The sequence below is a fragment of the Halichoerus grypus genome, chromosome 7, assembly GCF_964656455.1.
Source record: "Halichoerus grypus chromosome 7, mHalGry1.hap1.1, whole genome shotgun sequence".
NCBI classification, from domain to species: domain Eukaryota; kingdom Metazoa; phylum Chordata; class Mammalia; order Carnivora; family Phocidae; genus Halichoerus; species Halichoerus grypus.
In genome coordinates this window covers 109,999,652-110,018,467 of record NC_135718.1, presented here as the reverse complement: position 1 = coordinate 110,018,467, position 18,816 = coordinate 109,999,652, and the positions used below count along the sequence as shown (strand labels likewise).

The 18,816-nt window shown below is 35.7% G+C and overlaps 1 protein-coding gene across 1 annotated transcript in view; it reads left to right on the top strand.

Moving 5' to 3' along the window:
- HMCN1 (hemicentin 1) overlaps positions 1-18,816 on the top strand; it is a 478,487-nt gene that overhangs the window by 366,759 nt on the left and 92,912 nt on the right. Inside the window, exons 53-59 of the mRNA XM_078078047.1 lie at positions 1,463-1,613; positions 2,983-3,177; positions 4,896-5,009; positions 9,669-9,856; positions 11,771-11,867; positions 17,781-17,942; positions 18,644-18,757. Of these exons, the coding sequence (XP_077934173.1) occupies positions 1,463-1,613; positions 2,983-3,177; positions 4,896-5,009; positions 9,669-9,856; positions 11,771-11,867; positions 17,781-17,942; positions 18,644-18,757 (1,021 nt within the window). The remainder of the gene's footprint in view (positions 1-1,462; positions 1,614-2,982; positions 3,178-4,895; positions 5,010-9,668; positions 9,857-11,770; positions 11,868-17,780; positions 17,943-18,643; positions 18,758-18,816) is intronic.

Here is an 18,816-nt window from a genome sequence, read left to right as displayed (position 1 = left end):
GTTGGTGTCTTTGACAGTGGTATTTGGTCAAGTAGAGATGGTAAAAGTCTTATTGGAGTAGATTCAAAAAAAAAAAAAAAAATGGAAACAGAAACAGCAAATGTAGCAAATATTTTAAAGCCATCAGCTATAAAGGAGAGTAGAAAAAATATGGAGATAGTCTGCATTCTAAAGAGTTTTCTTTTTAATGGGGAAAATTATAGTATGGTGTATGCAGATCGAAATCATCTAGTGGAAAGAAATCAACTGATGATGATACAGGTGTAAGAAGACATAGTTGCTTGAAGGATGTCCTTGAATAGACCAGAAGATGCTCAGAATGGACAGACTGGTATTAACCAGGGTGGGAGTTTTGCCAGAAGAATAAAATAAAGGGAAAGAGGGCAAGAGGAGTTGAGGGTTTATGCAAGGAGCAATTGTTATAATAGACCTTCTCTGGGTCAGGAGGAGAGTGAGTGGCAGTGAACAGATTGCAGGGTCTGTGGATTATGGGTCCTCCCATAGGACCAAAAAATTACTGGAATTGGGATGCTAGAGGAAGTGTTAGAAAGTTAGGAGGTGGTGGTCAGAGAGTGAGAACTTGAAAGTGAGATTATAAAGAGATGTGGTTCTTGGTAATTATAAAGCCTAGGATGACTGGTTGAGTGGCTGATTGAGGATTGGGGACAAAAAATTAGAGGAGAGGAGGTCAAGGAGCTGAGAGCATACAGCATTGGGTGAATGTCTGTGTGGGTGTTGAAATCACCAAGAATTATGAGAAAAGTATCATTAGAAGGAATGACAGTGAGCCAGGAGCTAAAATCTTCAAGGAATAAGAGGGAACTTAGTGTAAACAGAAATGTTTAGAAGATGAGAAATGCCCTATTAAGTGAAGGTGATATTATTAATAAAACATCATAATACAAATATCTGTAAGTTAATGTGCCATTAAGTATAGTAATACTTTAAATCAAACATTGTAATATGAGTTAATATAAATATAAATATAGGTTAAAATTTTCCACTTATGAAGTAATGATGTTTCTGAATGAACAGTAGTGATATTTGGATCAAATCAGACTGTTAATGCCCTCAATCTTTCATTAAGAAACTCTAGTATTTTCTACAGAATGATAGTATACTATGGGATCAGCGGAAAATAATTTTTTCCAACATGGATAAATAGATATGGTACCTAAGAATGTTTTTTATCATAAAATATGCATTTATATATTTGGTATATAAATGTACCACCCAGAAGTACCTGGCACAGATGTAAAGTATATGAGCCATATTTTCAATAAATAAAAATGTGATTACTCAAAAAAGTTTAATCAAAGTAAATTAATTCAATTAATGTTGTCTTGAATATTTCAAATATAATTTTTTTATTTATTAAAAAATCCTAAAAAGTATAAACTGTATGATGTTTTAGAGGATTTATTAGTGTACTTCAAGGTAACATTATTTAATTGAATCACAGCCCCTTAAATCAGATGATCATGTCATTATTGCTGCAAGTGGACATACACTTCAAATAAAGGAGGCTCAGATATCAGATACTGGACGGTATACTTGTGTAGCATCTAATATTGCAGGTGAAGATGAGCTGGATTTTGATGTGAATATACAAGGTAAAATAATATGCTTATTGTGTGTAATTCAGCTTATATGATCTATCAAAACAATAAAAAAGAGATTTGAGTTGGTTTATTTTAAACACCTTTTTTTCTGTTGACAATAATAAAAATTCATTATTGAAAACTTGGGTTTAAGAAATTCACAAGGAAGAAAATAATCCATCATTCTGGGTTACTTCTGCTATTTTTGTTTCCTTCTGATATATTTTTGTAAAGTATACTTCATTTATAAGTTGGGATCACATGATAGACTTTTCTATTACATTAGCTTTCCCCTAACATTTTATCATGAAGATTCTTTTGATATTGTTTACCTGGAAGGTAAAAAGTATAGTAATGTACAGAATTTAAAGTGGTCAGACTTGAAACTAAATGATGATTTAGCTCCTACAAACTTTTTGAGTTGGGCAAGTTACCTAAATATTTTAACCCTTGGTTTCCTTGCTTTTAAAATTAATGCCTTGTAAAATTGTGGTAAGTACTAAATAACATAAAGTATGTAAAACTCTTAGCAAACTGTTTAAGAAGTAGTACCTGGTATTAATGTTGTTGATACTGCTGCTTTCATGCTTTTATATATGCTTTTTAAAACATGCTTTTTAATAACTATTTTTTTTATCAATTGAGTATTAAAACATATATTTAACTAGACTCCTATTGTTGAATGTCTAGGTTGTTTCCAAGTTCTCATTACTCGTGTAATGCTTCATTGAACATCTTTATATATAAAATTTTCGCACATCTGTGGTTTTTCATAAGTTGCTAATAGTGGAAATTTTAGGTCAAGTGTTATGCACTTTTTTAATGTTTTTAATGTGCAGGAAAATTGCCTTCTTGGAAGTTCATGCTTGTCCCTCAGAAATGTTTGAGAATGTCCTATTGTTTTTGTAAATGGAGTTATTAATCCTGATTGCATAACTTCTTTAGCCTTCTTAGAGGCTCAAGACAAGTCATTGGCAGATGCTCTCTGTTGAGCCCGAATTTTTGAAAGTTTCCTCAAAATTTAGTTTTTCCTGCTATGATTATATTTCTTAGCCACGCATATTAGAGTAGGTTCATCCCTGAGAATAGACCCCTTCTTCTTCTAAGTGCTAGAGACCTTTAACAGGGAGAGCAAAGCATGAACATGGCATTTTGAGCCCCATATTTCTTGTTCTTCTACATGAAAACCAATGCTGACTTCTGTCTACTACATTGTTTGGCTCAGGGCTAGAGTTAGTAGGTATATAAGTACTTGAAAATATTTTCACAGTGTCTAATTTATTACATTTACTAATCATTCTTGTGAAAATACAGCCAAGACCTTTGTTTAATTAATCCTAGCATTTACATGTGTCTGAAACGTCATGTCTTTCCTCCATAGTTCCTCCAAGTTTTCAGAAACTCTGGGAAATGGGAAACATGCTGGATACTGGCAGGAGTGGTGAAGCTAAGGATGTGATCATCAACAATCCCATTTCTCTTTACTGTGAAACAAATGCTGCACCTCCTCCTACCCTGACATGGTACAAAGATGGCCATCCTCTGACCTCCAGTGATAGGGTGTTGATTCTACCAGGTAAAGATCGCTATGAACAGTGTGAAAACCGGAGTCTCTGCCAAATGTGTTTCTCCTCATTTATTAGACCAGTTGAATTGATCAGCTTTCTGGCCATGTAATTTAACTGACACAGGCTGCCAAATGCCACTGGTATCTGTGTAGCTTCGAGCCAGAAGAGTCTAGGCTGAGAATTTGACAATAGGCTGGAAAGGTATTTTTCAGTTCTACTACAGGATCATTCTGTCAGCTTAAGAAGTCCTTTGGCTGGGTGCCTGGGTGGCTCAGTCGGTTAAGCGTCTGCCTTCAGCTCAGCTCATGATCCCGGAGTCCCAGGATTGAGTCCCGCATTGGGCTCCCTTCTCAGTGGGGAGTCTGCTTCTCCCTCTGACCCTCTCCCCTCTCATGCTCTCTCTCAAATAAATAAATAAAATCTTAAAAAAAAGAAGAAGAAGAAGTCCTTTGGCTTCCATGAGGCTCCATTTCTCTAATAGTGTGATGAGATCATCAGTTTGGTTTCTACACATTATTAATGATAGATTCTAAAATATATTTGCAAATAGTTACTATTCACTTTATTAAATACATTTATCATAAATCAATAGTTATGATTATTAGTTTCAAATATTTTAGTTGTCACATGGTTTATTGGTAGAGAAGGAGATGTTTAAATTATTGTGGAATCATAATCTTTTCAAGGCTTCTACTTAATTTGAACAAATATAAAATGGGCTTGTCAAAATTTACCAAGTTGTACACCTAAGGTCAGCATATTTCATGGTGTATAAATTTGATTTCAATTAAATACAAGATACCTTGAAAAAATTTTTTTAAAAGTGACCAAATACAAATGACAACTAAATGTTGTGATATGTGATCCAAAATTGGATCTAGGCTTGGGGGAAAATATTTATAAAAGATTGTAACAATAATGAAATTCGAATATAGACTATGAATTCTTTAGTAATTTTGTGTTGATTTTAAATTTCCTGATTTTGATCACTGTACTATAGTTATATAAGGGATTATTTTTGTCCTTATGAAATTACAGATTTATGAATATTTAGGAGTAAAGGGGCACTGTGTTTCCAACTTACTCTCAAATAGTTCAGAAAAAGATTTTATATATAAATAAATAAATATGTAAATTTATATATGAGATAAAACAAGTGAATATATATATAAGAGATAAAATAAGTGGAGTGAAATATAAACAATTGGTAAACATAGATGAAAATTTTTTATACAGTTATTGAAACTTTGAGTTTGAAATTATATCAACGTGAAAAGTTTTAAAAATATTCAGAGTTATTATTTTAAAATTGTATGTATAATAATATACTTTATACCTTTTGCATCCCTGGCTATTGCTTTCTCAAACCTATACCTGCATCAAACATTGTAAGCTTCTTTTACATGTATTCAAAACTGTAAAATCAAGAAGTCACTGCATAATAACATTTCCCTGTGGAATATGATGAGGGGCATGGAGCAACCTTACCCTCTTGTAAAAAATCTACATGAGCTACTTATCTCTCAGGAGATCTGATTCATATATTGGATTATTTTTCAATAATGCAGTGTTTGTTATACAAATGGTATGTGGGATTAAAACTGAACCGTTAGATGAAATAAGAACCCTGAAAGCAAATGTAAGGAAGTCATTAGACCTGAAAAATTCATCTCTGTTTATGACCAGTAGGATTTAGAGAAGTGAACATATGGGGCTATGTTTTCAGGAGGGCGAGTGTTGCAGATTCCCCGGGCCAAAGTAGAAGATGCGGGGAGATACACGTGTGTGGCTGTGAATGAAGCAGGAGAAGATGCTCTTCAGTATGACCTTCGTGTACTCTGTGAGTTCTCCATTTGTTTGTCATGCATTCTTTCACTCAAAGAAATTTTTTTGAGGAACTAATGTTTGCAAGATGTTGCATTAAGCACTTTAAAGCTATAAGGATAATCAGAAAGTGATAGTTCCATTGAGGAATTAATCATCTTATGCAAATTGGGAACTCATGAGTTAGATCTCTTGAAATATCAGATAACAAACTGGCTTAAACTAGAAAAAAGAGAATCCATTGACTCATGAACCCGAAGAGTCCCACGGTAGAGCTGGCTACAGTCATACCTGACTTCTGTGGCTCAAAGAGGCCAAGCAGACTTAACCTTCCTCTTTCTCTTGGTTTTTTCTCTATTATTAGCAACACTCTCAGGTGGGAGATCCCCTTGAATGACAAGTTGGACCCCAGCGGCTCTAGTCTTATATCCTTATAATTTCATATCCAAATGAAAGCTTTTCTTAGGGTTTACAATTGAAGTCCTAGAATTGGATTTTCATGGCTTTAATTGGCCAAGCATGAACCACAGTTCTATCCCTGACCCAATTATAGAAGCTAAGTGGCCTGTTTAAGGCCTAATTTCTGTGCCTACACTTAGACCACATTGTTCTCCACCTGAATGCATGGACTGAGAGTGGAAGAAGTATTGTACCTTGAAGGGCAAAGAGAGGTGATGTTGCTGGAAGTTGAAACAAATAGTTGCCTCCATTAGAAGAGATTGATCTAGAGAAGTAGCAGTGGGAATGTATAGGAAGCAGTCAGCATGAAAGAGTTTCCAGAGGAAGTTATGAAGTAATATGAAATATTAGGCACTTGTCTCAGAGCATGAGATGACACTGAGATTTTTATTCTGAGTGATTAAGAAAATAGTGGCAAGAATAATAAAAATAGAAGACCTAGGAAAACATTATTTGGGAAAAAAGAAGTCAGTTTTGTTCCGGACATGTTGAATTCGGCACATTACAAGATACTTAGGTATAATATTGGAGGGGCCATTGAAAATCAGGAACTTCAACACAGGAGAGAGGCTGAACTAAGAATGTAGATTTGAGAGTTATCCACAAATAGGTGATATTCAAGGGCATGAGATTTCCAACAGCAAGGATTATAAAGTAGAACAAAAGTTCATGGTGGGATTGTTAATAAATAGGAGAAAGGAAAAGGAAAACAGAGTTAGAAGAGAAACAATCTGAGAAGTTCATGAAAAGCAGTAAACTACATACTATTCTTTGTCACAGAATCCAAAGCACGGAAAAGGCTATCAAGAAGTGGATCTAAAGACTGATGAGTCACAGACCTGTACCTCTGAAACAAATAATACATTATATGTTAAAAAAAAAAAAAGTAGCGAGGGAAAAATGAAGGGGGGGAAATCGGAGGGGGAGACGAACCATGAGAGACTATGGACTCTGAGAAACAAATTGAGGGTTTTAGAGGGGAGGGGGTGGGGGGATAGATTAGCCCGGTGATGGGTATTAAGGAGGGCACGTATTGAATGGAGCACTGGGTGTTATATACAAACAATGAATCATGGAACACTACATCAAAAACTAATGATGTAATGTATGGTGATTAACATAACATAATAAAATTTAAAAAAAGAAAAGGAAAAGAAAATTTGAAGGAGAAGCAATAAAATATTAGCATTTCTTTAAAAAAAAAAAAAGAAGTGGTTCTAGTTTTGGATGCTAAAGCAAATTTAAGAAAATAAAAACTGAAAAAGTCCGTTGGCTTTAAACTGAGAAATCATTGATAAAATTCAAAAGATCAATTTAGATACTGTGGTGTGGTACAAAGCCACAGGACAAAAGGATAAATCTGGAGCAACTAATCAGGGAGAAAAGGAAACCCTTAAGACATTTTGCAGAGGACAGAAGAGATGGAGTAGAGTTTTAGGATAGACAGCTTGAGGAAACATATTTAAGAAAGATTTGAGCTTGCTTATAGACCAAAGGAAATGATCCAATAGAAGGGGACAAATTAAATTTTCAAGTGGGGGGAGGAACAGGGGAGGTGCAGGAATTCATGGATTAAGGTCCTAGAACAGGTGAAAAATGCAATCAAGGAACTAAGAAGGGTAATTAGCCTTTCGTGGTAATGAATTGCCATTCATCAAAATGGTTAGGAGGGAAATGTGGAAATGTATATCAAATGTATCTAGTCCTTTTCATTAAGTATAAGAGCAAGACAAACAGTGATAGGGGTGGTTGGGCCTGTGGAAAACAGAAAAGTTTAGTGATTACCACCATGGAGGATGTGATAAAACAGTCAGCTGTTGAAGTTGGAGCCATTTGGCTCAGTTACTCCTTTCTGAAGCCACCCTTCCTTCTACAGCATTCCCAGTAACCAGGAGGCAGAGGTAGAAAAAATAGTGTGCTCTATCTGGGTGGGGTGGGGGTCGTGCCACAAGGTAACCAGGTATATATTGTGGAAGCACTGGAAGGTGAAAGACCATAGAATGTGCAGCAAGAAAGAGCATCACCGAAATGACCCCTGTGAGGTTTGGGCAGGGCAAGAGGAAAAATGATGAAAGAGGCTGATGGGCTGGTTGTAAGTGGGGAAGGAGTAGAAGGGCTAGTTTTCAGTGCAGACAAAGAGCAGCTTATGAAGGAAACCTGAAAAGAGGTAGAAGAAAGAAAAAACTAGAGTTCAAAAATCATATATTTGACAAATAATCTATTGATTACTAACGTATATGCCAGGAACTTGTGCTAGGCACTGAGGATACAGCAGTGAATACAGTGTAGACATCAGTCCTTCTTCAGGGACCTTATAACTTGCAGAAGAAAGAGATGTTAATGTTGAATGGTCCAATGGTCCAAGGTCCAATGGTCCCTGTCTAGGGCTGACTGACATGGAGTAGAGATGAAACTAATTAGAGTGGGATGGATCATCAGCATAGATTTTAAAGTCTATAAGATAGTGATAAGGAAAAGAAAAAGGGAAGAGAAGACGATTAATTAAAATCAGTGCTAACATCACCAAGAACATCCTAGACCATATGACTTAATTTGACTTAAGTTTGGAAAGAGTTTAGTTTAGGACAGAGTAGAAGGATCTGATAAAGAAGCAAGATAATATGGTTTGGGAAGGACTGGGAGTCAATTAAATTGAAATGGGACTTAGGGATTGGGTAGTTAAAGGTAGATTTCATCCCTTCAGGCTATGTTAATTAAGAGGACGTTGGAAAGCATGTTGGAGATGAGTTTAAAGAGGTAGAACAAAACAAGAAAAGTGCACTGGACCCAGAAATCTGTCTACATTAGGGATGTTTCACAGTGTTTGATGCTCACCTCCTATGTGCCACTCCACGGTTCTGTACTGAGAATAATTCTGAGTGGTGTAAGCCAGCTGATGGGGCATGGCAGCTGGAGGGCAGGTCAGACCAAAGAGCTTTGGTAGAGGTCTGTACAGGTCAGACCTTGGACCTGTAGACCACCTCCTGGTCCCTCCTAATGGTTCAGCTCCAGGCAGAAGTTGAGGAAAACATCGAATCTTTATGTCCAAACATTTCATCTTTGATTAGTTTTCATGGTATTGAGGTTAGCGATAAGCTCATTTAGTCTGAAGTTCAAGTTTATTATTTACTAATCTGCAGGTCAAGTTATATTTTGTGTTACCTAGAGTATAGTAAAAAATCATATAACTTTGTGAAAATTTGCATCCAAAATAACATTGAAATTCTATTATGTACCTTGTAGCCTTGATTATTTTCTTTACAGACTTCCAGTTTAGTTTTTGAAAGACCCAAATACCACAGGACTGCATCTACATTAAATATATAATCTTTGCTGATTGCTAAAGATATGGTACATTTTAAGAGAGTGAAACAGAATAGCTAAGCTATTTTCCAAATAAAATAAAATGAATATTCACTTTGAAAATGAATTTCTACATTTATAACAGCAGCCAACACATATGTTTCTAGTTTATATAACATTTCCATTTTTAAAAATTTTATGGGTAATGTGATTTTCCCTAACTGACTAGTCTAACATAAGATGGATATGTACCTGGATTCTATGGTATCATTTTAAATGAAAGTGAATATATGTAGGAAAATCTAGAATGTGACTCCTCAGACTGTAGTGTACATAAGGATCACTTGTTAAAACACAAATTTCTTGGGCCCTCTAGAGATGCCCAATGAGGAGATCCAAGTGGGACCCAAAATTTGCATCTCTAACCAAGCTCCCAGGTGATGCTGATACCACTGATACTGAGGCTGGGGAAACACATTTAAGTAGCGCAGACAATTCCCTTGCAAATGAGACCAAATCTGTACATTCCAAATATACTTTAAAGATGTAATTTATCCAGCTTCTCTAGATGACCGAATAGACTTAAATATTCATGCATGCAGATGCTACTTACATGTATGGTTGAAAACCCAGAAGGCAGAGTTCAAACCATGAGAGAGAAGCAAGGTCAGATAAATTGGGGAAGGTTTGAGATTGTGGAAGGGGTGAGTCCAGGGAAGGGAAACCCAAGTTCGCACAATTTTTATCACCACCCTAATTTATTAGTGTAAAATGTTATTCAACAATCTTGGTTTCTTCTTCAACTTTGCTCTTCTATTATTATCCCATGCTTTTTAAAGCTGTCAGAAAACTAGAATAACTGAGAAAAGACCTTATTTCCTGTCATTATCTCTTTGTTGCAATCATCTATTAGTGCCTCCAGTTATTAAGGGAGCAAATAGTGATCTCCCTGAAGAGGTCACCGTGCTGGTGAATAAGAGCACACTGATGGAGTGTTTATCCAGTGGCAGCCCAGCACCAAGGAATTCCTGGCAAAAGGATGGGCAGCCTTTGCTAGAAGATGGACATCATAAGTTTCTATCTAATGGAAGAATTCTGCAGGTAAAAGTAAAAAATCTTATTTTCAAATAGCTATTTGACTTTGTATTTCCTAAGTCTTTTTTACTTTTAAAAGTAATTTTTATTGGTTTATAAATATTATATTTGTAAAAATAACTAACCATAAGAAGAATAGAAAATAAAATTCTTTATTCTATACCCCCTACCAGAGGTGACCACTGGTTTTTTTTTTTAAGTTTTTATTTAAGTTTTTTTTTTTAAGTTTTTATTTAAATTCCGGTTGGTTAACAGACAGTGTTATATTAGTTTTGGGCGTACAATATAGTGATTCAACAGTTCCATACATCACCCAGTGCCCATCACAAGTGCACACATCCCCATCATCTGTTTCACCCATCCTCCCACCACCCTTCCTTCTGGTGACCATCAGTTTGTTCTCTATAGTTAGTTAAGAGTCTGTTTCTTGGTTTGCCTGTCTTTTTTTCCCCTGTGATCATTTGTTTTGTTTCTTCAATTCCACATATGAGTGAAATCATATGGTATTTGTCTTACAGAGGTGACCACTACTAGCACTTTTGTGTGAATTCTTAACAAAAATTGTACATTCAATACATGCACACTCCTAAATTTGCTACAAGGTGGTCTGTGTGATAAAAGCCACATTATAATTAGTATAATCCTTGCCACTGCATATTTCTGATGGTAAACTCCTAGGTGGTATTAGGTTCCCTGTAGATTAAAATGTCCCGTTTTAGTAAAGAATTGATAATAAATAATGGAAACCACATAAATATCCCAAATTGTTGTTCACTAATGGCCATATCTATATTTTTCTTTTCAGATGTCTTAAAAGAAAGTTATGTATTTATAGAAATAACACCAACTCTTTTGTTAGGATACAACTTAATAATTTATTTTTGACCACATAAATGATATTCTATGGGCCCAAGAATCTAAGCATAACTATCAATGTATCCAACACAGGACATATCTTATGGAGTTCTTGTCTTTAAACACACGCACACACACACAAGAGCCAGATCCAGTGCCTGTAAATGCCCTTGAATTCTCAAAGTATCTTCTAAACATTGTGACTGTATCTGTTTGATGTCCTACAACCTCTATCAAAATATTTAAATGTTTCTCTGTCTCAGGCCAAAAGATATATAGATGGATAGAAATTTAATTATTATGAAATGAAATTATGTTATTACGCCTAATAACATAAATATAAATGGTATTATTAGCTAATTATTGCTGCATAAAATAAAGTACTCCAAAACAATAAGCATTTATTTAGTTCATACGCCTTCTAGCTGGTTGGGTGATCCTTCCAGTCTCAAGTGTCTGGATGCTGTGAATTGAGTAAGTGGTCTGCTGGTCTTGGCTGGGCTCTTAGCACAAATCCATGGCCTCGTTGTAATAACTGATTCTGACCCCTGTGATTCTCTTACCCTCCAGCAGGCTAGGCCTGGCTTTCTCACATGGTGGTAGCCTAGTTCTGAAAGAGTGAGGAAAGGCACTGGATCTCTTTAGGCCTAGGTTTGAAATGGCACATTGTCACTTTTCATCACACTGTGTTGGTCAAAGCCATTCACAAGGCCAACATAAATTCCACATCTTACTCCACCTCTTAATGACAGGAACTTCAAAGTTACATTGCCAGGGGTGTGATAGGGAAGAGGAAGAATAATTGGGGGAATTTTTGTAGTCAGCATATAACAAGTATATTTAAAATTGCCTTTTCTGATTGGAAGTCTTTATAAATAAATATTTGATTAACGCGACTAAAAAAAGCTAGCATCAGCACTATTATATACAAAAATTTATTTGTCTTGTGTTCATCTGGTATTAACCAGAAAGAATATGTGTTGTTTATTCTGAAATACAATGATCATTATGAAAAGTTGCTTTCTTAAAAATTTCAGTTGGAATTTCTTCTTTTTTTTCCCTTAGATTCTAAACACTCAAATAACAGATATCGGCAGATATGTGTGTATTGCTGAGAACACAGCTGGAAGTGCCAAAAAATATTTTAACCTCAACGTTCATGGTAAGAGCTCAGTTCCAATAACATTTCTGAGAGTATGCTTGAAAAAGCAGGAAAACTGTGTTTTAGATTATAGTAGACTTATTTTGTGCTTTTAACTTGAACAATGTGTGGAGACTGCATTTTTTTCAATCTCCGTCTTTCTTCCCATCACATAGTAGGATTATAAAGTACAAATCTTCTAGGAAGCCTGTTTTTATATTATTTCAGTTCCTCAGGAGAAAGTACTTACTGCTACATATTTGAAAGTGAAAAAAATCAAAATTTTAAATCCCCAAAATTATGTTTACATACAGTTAGAACCAAATATAGCTCTTTTACTCATAAAAATTTACCCAGTAATCCTGATTGGAACCAGTTTCTGTTCTCAGAGGTAGAATTCATGTTGAGTTACATCCTCCAGTACCATTAGGTATACTCCCTGGAGAAGAAAAATTCATTTTTGGAGTTTAATAATTCCTAAAAACCATCACTACACCTAATTCATTCTTCAAACTAAGTTCTTGATATATGCTAGACACTGCATGAATACTAATTTTTTGCTAAAATGCTGTTGAGATACTATTTAGGCAAGTGTAGGGGAGAAAAAAAGCCATTGGATGTCTACCACAAATGATGAGTTTTAGTTTTGTGACATACATCTGTTTTGAGAATATTAAATTGGAAATGGTGAACAATCATTATAAAAGATTTCCTTTACGTGTGGGATACACATACAAAATTCTAGCTCATTTTGGAAATAGCTGAAATTTGACATTTCATGAAAAATTTCTCCCTTCAAGACTTTTATTTAGCATCATGAATATCCTTTTTTGGTGTGATATGTAAGGAGTATTGGTGTCCAGCAATGTTTGGTGTTTGTGGAACAGACATTTGAAACGTTTTTATCTTTGTATTCCTAGTGCTTAGCACAATGAGTAACATGTGATAGTAAAAGAGATTTTGCCTTTTTTATGTGTTGCTTTTGTTTTTGATGTTGTTTTAAGACCTCAGTCTTAATATAATCGAGTGTTATATTAATTGCATTCCTTAGTTCATGTCTCACTATCATCATTGGCCTGAACAAGACCCATCTTTACTTTCATTTGTTAAAATATTCATTCATGTATTCATTCATTTTTATGCCCATTTCTTGCTCCCATTTCCCCTCTCCTTTCATAGGAAACCATTCAAATGGTACATCTTCAAGTTTTTTTTAACGAGTAAGTCTGACCAAAACAGAAACAGTGTTTTATGAATTCTCAGGAAGAAATAAACAAGTATGATGATTGTGAGAGCACACATTCTAATCTGTAAAGTACAGTAGGATAAATGTTGAAAATAAAAGTGTTGATTATTTTTTCTGATTCCCAAGGCAGACTTAATTTTTTCTGCTTTATGTGATCAAAAGCCCCAATTATAGCAAGTCCGTAAGTTGCCTTGTATTAGTTATCTTTATATGTCTCTATCTTCACCCCCATCCTATAAATTTATTATAGATGTTGTAGGGAAGCAGTCATTTCTTATAGATCTTGGTCTCCCTGGACCCATCTATAGTCATGGTAGTCGCTAAATAAATATTCCGTGTTTTTTCATCAGTTGCTTCTTCCTAATGCACAGCAAAAATACCTCTACCTCTCAAGGTAGAAGCAGCAACCACTAGAGTTTACCCTTAAGGACTGGAGTTCAGAAGGGTGTTTCCTCATTCACAGGTTAATGATACCTTGAACTCCCAATTGTGGTCAGGAACCCATACTTACATATTAGAAAATTCATTTTGGGGAGAAATAATTTAAATTGTTTTCACTTAAAACCATACTGTTTGTTATCTCCCACTACAACAGTGCCTGCTTCTTTTGGACTTTGACCTTCAGTCTGCTGGCCCATGGGTTTTCAGCTCTCTTGTCTTCACTCTCCTTCACATCCAGCTTAACGTCTCGTGGAACAAAATTTCAATCACCTCTCTTAGTCTTCTTATTGCTCTTGCTCAGTAAAAGCTCAACTCTGCATCTAACAACACAATATATTGTCCACTTGATACCCTAACCCTAGTAGGTATCAAGTTTTTACATATGCAATTTCACTTTATTATCTCAATAACCCCAGGTGTTGGTACCACTTGATACCTCTTTTACAGATGAAAAGGCTGAGGCCTAGTGAGATTAAGTTGCATGCCCAAAGTACAGATCTCCTAAATACATATCAGGATTATAACTTAGGTAGTCTGATTCTAGAGGTTTTAAACTTAGCTGTTTTGCTGTATTGCTTCTCACTAAATTCCATTTCTGACCATACCTGTACCTAGGTGGCTAACCATGGCTGGGGGAACTCGTGGAGTCAGGAATATCAGTATCATTATAAATTCATAGGTACCATCTTGAACTGGGCCCTCCATACTGCCTGGGGTTCCTCCTCTTGTCTCTGTTCCCTAGTGACTCTCTCACACCTTCATCCCTCTCCTCAGATGTCAGATGACCCTTGGCTTAGTAGGCTCAGGCTGCCATAACAAAATGCCAGAGGGTGCATGACTTAAGCAACAGAAATGTATTTTTTCACTGTCTGGAGGCTGGAAAGTCCAAAATCAAGGTTCCAGCAGGGTCTGGTTTCTGGTGAAGGCTCCTGCTGGCTTGTATTCCAGCTACTTTGTCCTCATAAGGCCTTTTCACTGAGGACACATGGCCAGAAAAACAAGGATGCTCTCTTGTTTCTCTTCTTACAAGGACAATGATCCTATAAGATCAGGGCCCTACCCTTACAACCTCATTGAGCCTTAATTACTTCCTTAAGGGTGCCATCTCCAAATATAGCCACAGTGGGGGTCAGGGCTTGGGTATACGAATTGGGGAGGGAGACAAGGAGGGATATTCAGTCCATAACAGCCCCCTCTCACTTTCACTTCCTTCCCATTGTTACAACAGAAGATGGAAGCATTCTTCTACCTTCCAAAGGCCAATAATTTGACTCTAGATCCCTGCTCACTGCCTCCTCAAAAATCTCTTATAATCTCCTCTCTTCCTTTTATATATTTAATATCTGATTTCCTCACTCCCACTCACTCCTTCTGCCACTGTGTTCCAAATTTCACCTCTACAACACCAACGAAACTACTCACTGAATTCACCAAATGGCATCCTTATGAAGTCCAAGAGGCACTTTCTAGGCTTTATCTTTCTTACTTCTGTGCATTTGACATCTTGGCTATGATAATTTTTAAAAATTCTCTTCCTTTGGCTTTTGTGACACCCACACCCCTTATTTATATCTTGCCTTCCCAGTCTCTCACTTCCAGTTGACTTTGCTGGTTCCTCCTTCTCTACTTGACTATTACATTTTAGTTTTTCAAGCTCTAGACTTTGTTCTGTTCCCATGCACATCTTAGGTGATCTTATGCATTTCCAAATTTCAGATACTATCTATGTACAAATAGTTTCCAAGTTTTTATTTTTAGCCAGGGCCCCCCGTCAAGAACTCCAGGCCCTTCTATCCAAGTATCTACTTCTTGCTGACACAAATGTCTAGCAGTCACTCTATGACAATGTGTATATAACTGAGTTCATTATCTTTTCCCAAAGATGTCTTCCTCCTACAATGATCTCTGTCTCAGTAAAAGGAATCACCATCTACCTGTTGTTCAAGTCAGAAAAAATGGATGTCATCCCTGACTCCTTCTCCTCCTCCTTAAGTTTTACCCCCAAAACATCAAGTCCTAAAGATTCTATCTACAAAATGTCCTGGGATCCATTCACTTGATCCTTTTTGACACCATCCCAGGCAGAGTTACCATAATCTGTTATACAGATTACAGCAGTGTCTCACTGGACTTTCTGAATCCCTTCTAACCTTCTAATTATAGTTCTCTCCACTGTAGCCAGATTGAGATCTCTGAAATTAATTTTTGATTAAACCACTCTTCAGCTGAGGCCATATTTCAGCATTCTTAATGTATGGGTCCCAGAGACCTTATAAGATCTTACCTTTGCTGGTCCTTTAATTCTCTGTCCATCTCTCCTAACCTTGTTCTTCAAATTCTGGTCATGCCAGCCTTCTAGCTGCTGTGTTCTTTCTCCATTTGGGACTTTGTATATGTTATGCCTTCTTTCTGGAAGGACACCCATTTTCTGTCTTCCCCTTAACTTATTCCTGCTCATATTTCAGTATCTTCTTCAACGTCACTTCCTCCTTCTGATCCCCAGTTAGGTTGGTTCCCTGTTGATTAATTACGAGGCAGTATAGAACAGTAACTAAGAATAAGGGCTCTAGAGCCAGACAACAGTTTTTGGGTCTCTTCTTTCAGTAACTACTTGTGAAACCTTAGGCAAGATGCCAACTTTTCTATGTCTCAGCTTCCTCATCTATAATACGAGAGTAAGAACTATATTTAACACATGAGGTTGTACGGGGATTCAATAGTATATGTGAAGTGTATGTGTGATAGTATATGCAAAGTGTTCATAACATTGCCTGGCACAGCATACCCATTCAAAAAAAATGTTAACTGTTATTTTGGGTTCAATGTCTGTCATTACTGTCAAACTATTAACTCTATGTCTATTACATTTTCACACTGTATCAGCACTTAGCACAATGTCTAGAATACAGTAAATAAATGTTTGATAAATGAGTGAATATTAAAATTAATTAGTGGGTGAAAAATAAATAACCATGTGATAGTAAAAGAAATTTTGCCTTTTTGAAGTTTTGCTTTTGTTTTTGATGTTGTTTTAAGACCTCAGTCTTAATATAATCGAGTGTTGTATTAATTGCATTCCTTAGTTCATGTCTCACTATCATCATTGGCCTGAACAAGACCCATCTTTACTTTCATTTGTTAAAATATTCATTTGTTCATTTTTATGCCCATTTCTTGCTCCCATTTCCCCTCTCCTTTCATAGGAAACCATTCAGTTGTGTATGATATTATACCTTCTATGTCTATGTGTTCTTATAAAAATCTGTTGTTCCACATGCATTTTTTTAAATATATTTTCTTCTTCTTTTTTTTTTTTTAAAGATTTTATTTATTTATTTGACAGAGAGAGATAGTGAGAGTGGGAACACAAGCAGGGGGAGCGGGAGAGGGAGAAGCAGGCTTCCCGCTGAGCAGGGAGCCCGATGCAGGACTCGATCCCAGGACCCTGGGATCATGACCTGAGCTGAAGGCAGACTCTTAACGACTGAGCCACTCAGGCTCCCTCCATGCATATGTTTTAATATGCATAAATGGCATTGCATTGTTAATCTCTTTCTTACTCCACTTTTTCTCTGTACTGCTTTTGCTTTTGGAATTCTTTTTTGTTTTCAACAATAAACCATAGCATTGTTTATTTCTTAAATTTTCTGCTCATTTTGAATATTATTTTTTTTACATTGTCAAAATAACCAGTATAATTTGTTGATAGACAGATACCCTAAAATTAAATTTCTATTTTACTGTTGCTATAAGCAATAATATAAAACCTTAAATAAAGATATAATGTTAAATACAAGAATATTCAAATGTACTATTAACTCTTTAATTTTTGATTAGACCCCTCTTCAGCTGAGGCCATATTTCAGCATTCTTAATGAATGGGTCCCAGAGACCTTGTAAGATCTTACCTTTGCTGGTCCTTTAATTCTCTGTCCATCTCTCCTAACCTTGTGCTATTAAGTCCTTCTTTATATGTTGACAAAACCATCTTAAGAATTGCCAGCTACATTATACAAATAAAATGCACAATAATTCTGTCTTTGAAAATTCTAGTATTCTCTTTCAAGGGAAAAAAACTGATGGAAATGAGTTTGATGAAGGCATTAGGGAATTCTAAGAAAGACAGCTAAATAATTATCATTAACTCAGTGCTTTAGCAGACTACAGTGGTCGGGTTTATATTAACAAATTGGAATATGTATTACTGATAATATCAGATTTTACTTTTAACATATTTGCTATTATAGTTCCTCCAAGTGTCATTGGTCCTAACCCTGAAAATCTCACTGTTGTGGTGAACAATTTCATCTCTTTGACCTGTGAGGTCTCTGGTTTTCCACCTCCGGATCTCAGCTGGCTCAAGAATGAACAGCCTATCAAGCTAAATACAAATGCTTTTATTGTGCCTGGTAAGGAATTTATTACTCTTAGCTGGTGGGCAAAACTTTCCCACTTTTCTCAATACAAATGGCATCAACTTAACCCTCTTTCCAAACTTTTGTCTTGCTCCTTTTATTTGTTCACATTAAATGCTTCTCTTTATCCATTTGGGGCCATTAGGATAAGATTATATAGATTTATTTCAGTGGAAATGTACAGTAACAAGGTCTACTTTCAAGAAATTATGACATTTAGGAACAAACTTCTTAGTAACTCCTTGGGGGTGATAGACTAGCAAACAGTGCTTTCATTGGATAAAATCACTGGTTGTTTTTAATTAATCCTAAAGCTCCTTGAGGATAGATAAATAGACCAATAATCATTTCTACATTGTGAGAGATTTAAACCCAGAAAATACTTATTAACATATTTTGACTGTAGTACAATTACTGTTTGCTCACTAGAACCTGTATCAAACAGTTCTACTATCTATGTTTGGTTACTGGAGAGAAAAATTTTATGAATTTCTTCCTTTTTGGGAAGTAGAATAAATACTGAGATCAAAGGAAAAGGAAGGATCAAAGACACTCAATTTAATTCAGTTCTTTCATTTTGAATAGGAAATTTTACTGTAAGAGAAAGGATACATTTTGCTATTTATCTTATTGATAAAAAAGTTATTAAAACAACCTCTATGCCACTCTTCAATTTGCATTGTATTTGCCCACAGGTGGTCGAACTCTACAAATTATTCGGACAAAGGTATCTGATGGTGGAGAATACACTTGTATAGCTATCAACCAAGCTGGTGAAAGCAAGAAAAAAGTTTTCCTGACTGTTTATGGTTTGTCTTTACTCTCCTCATAAAATTCTTTCCTTTTTAAATTGGTATTAGATACTTTC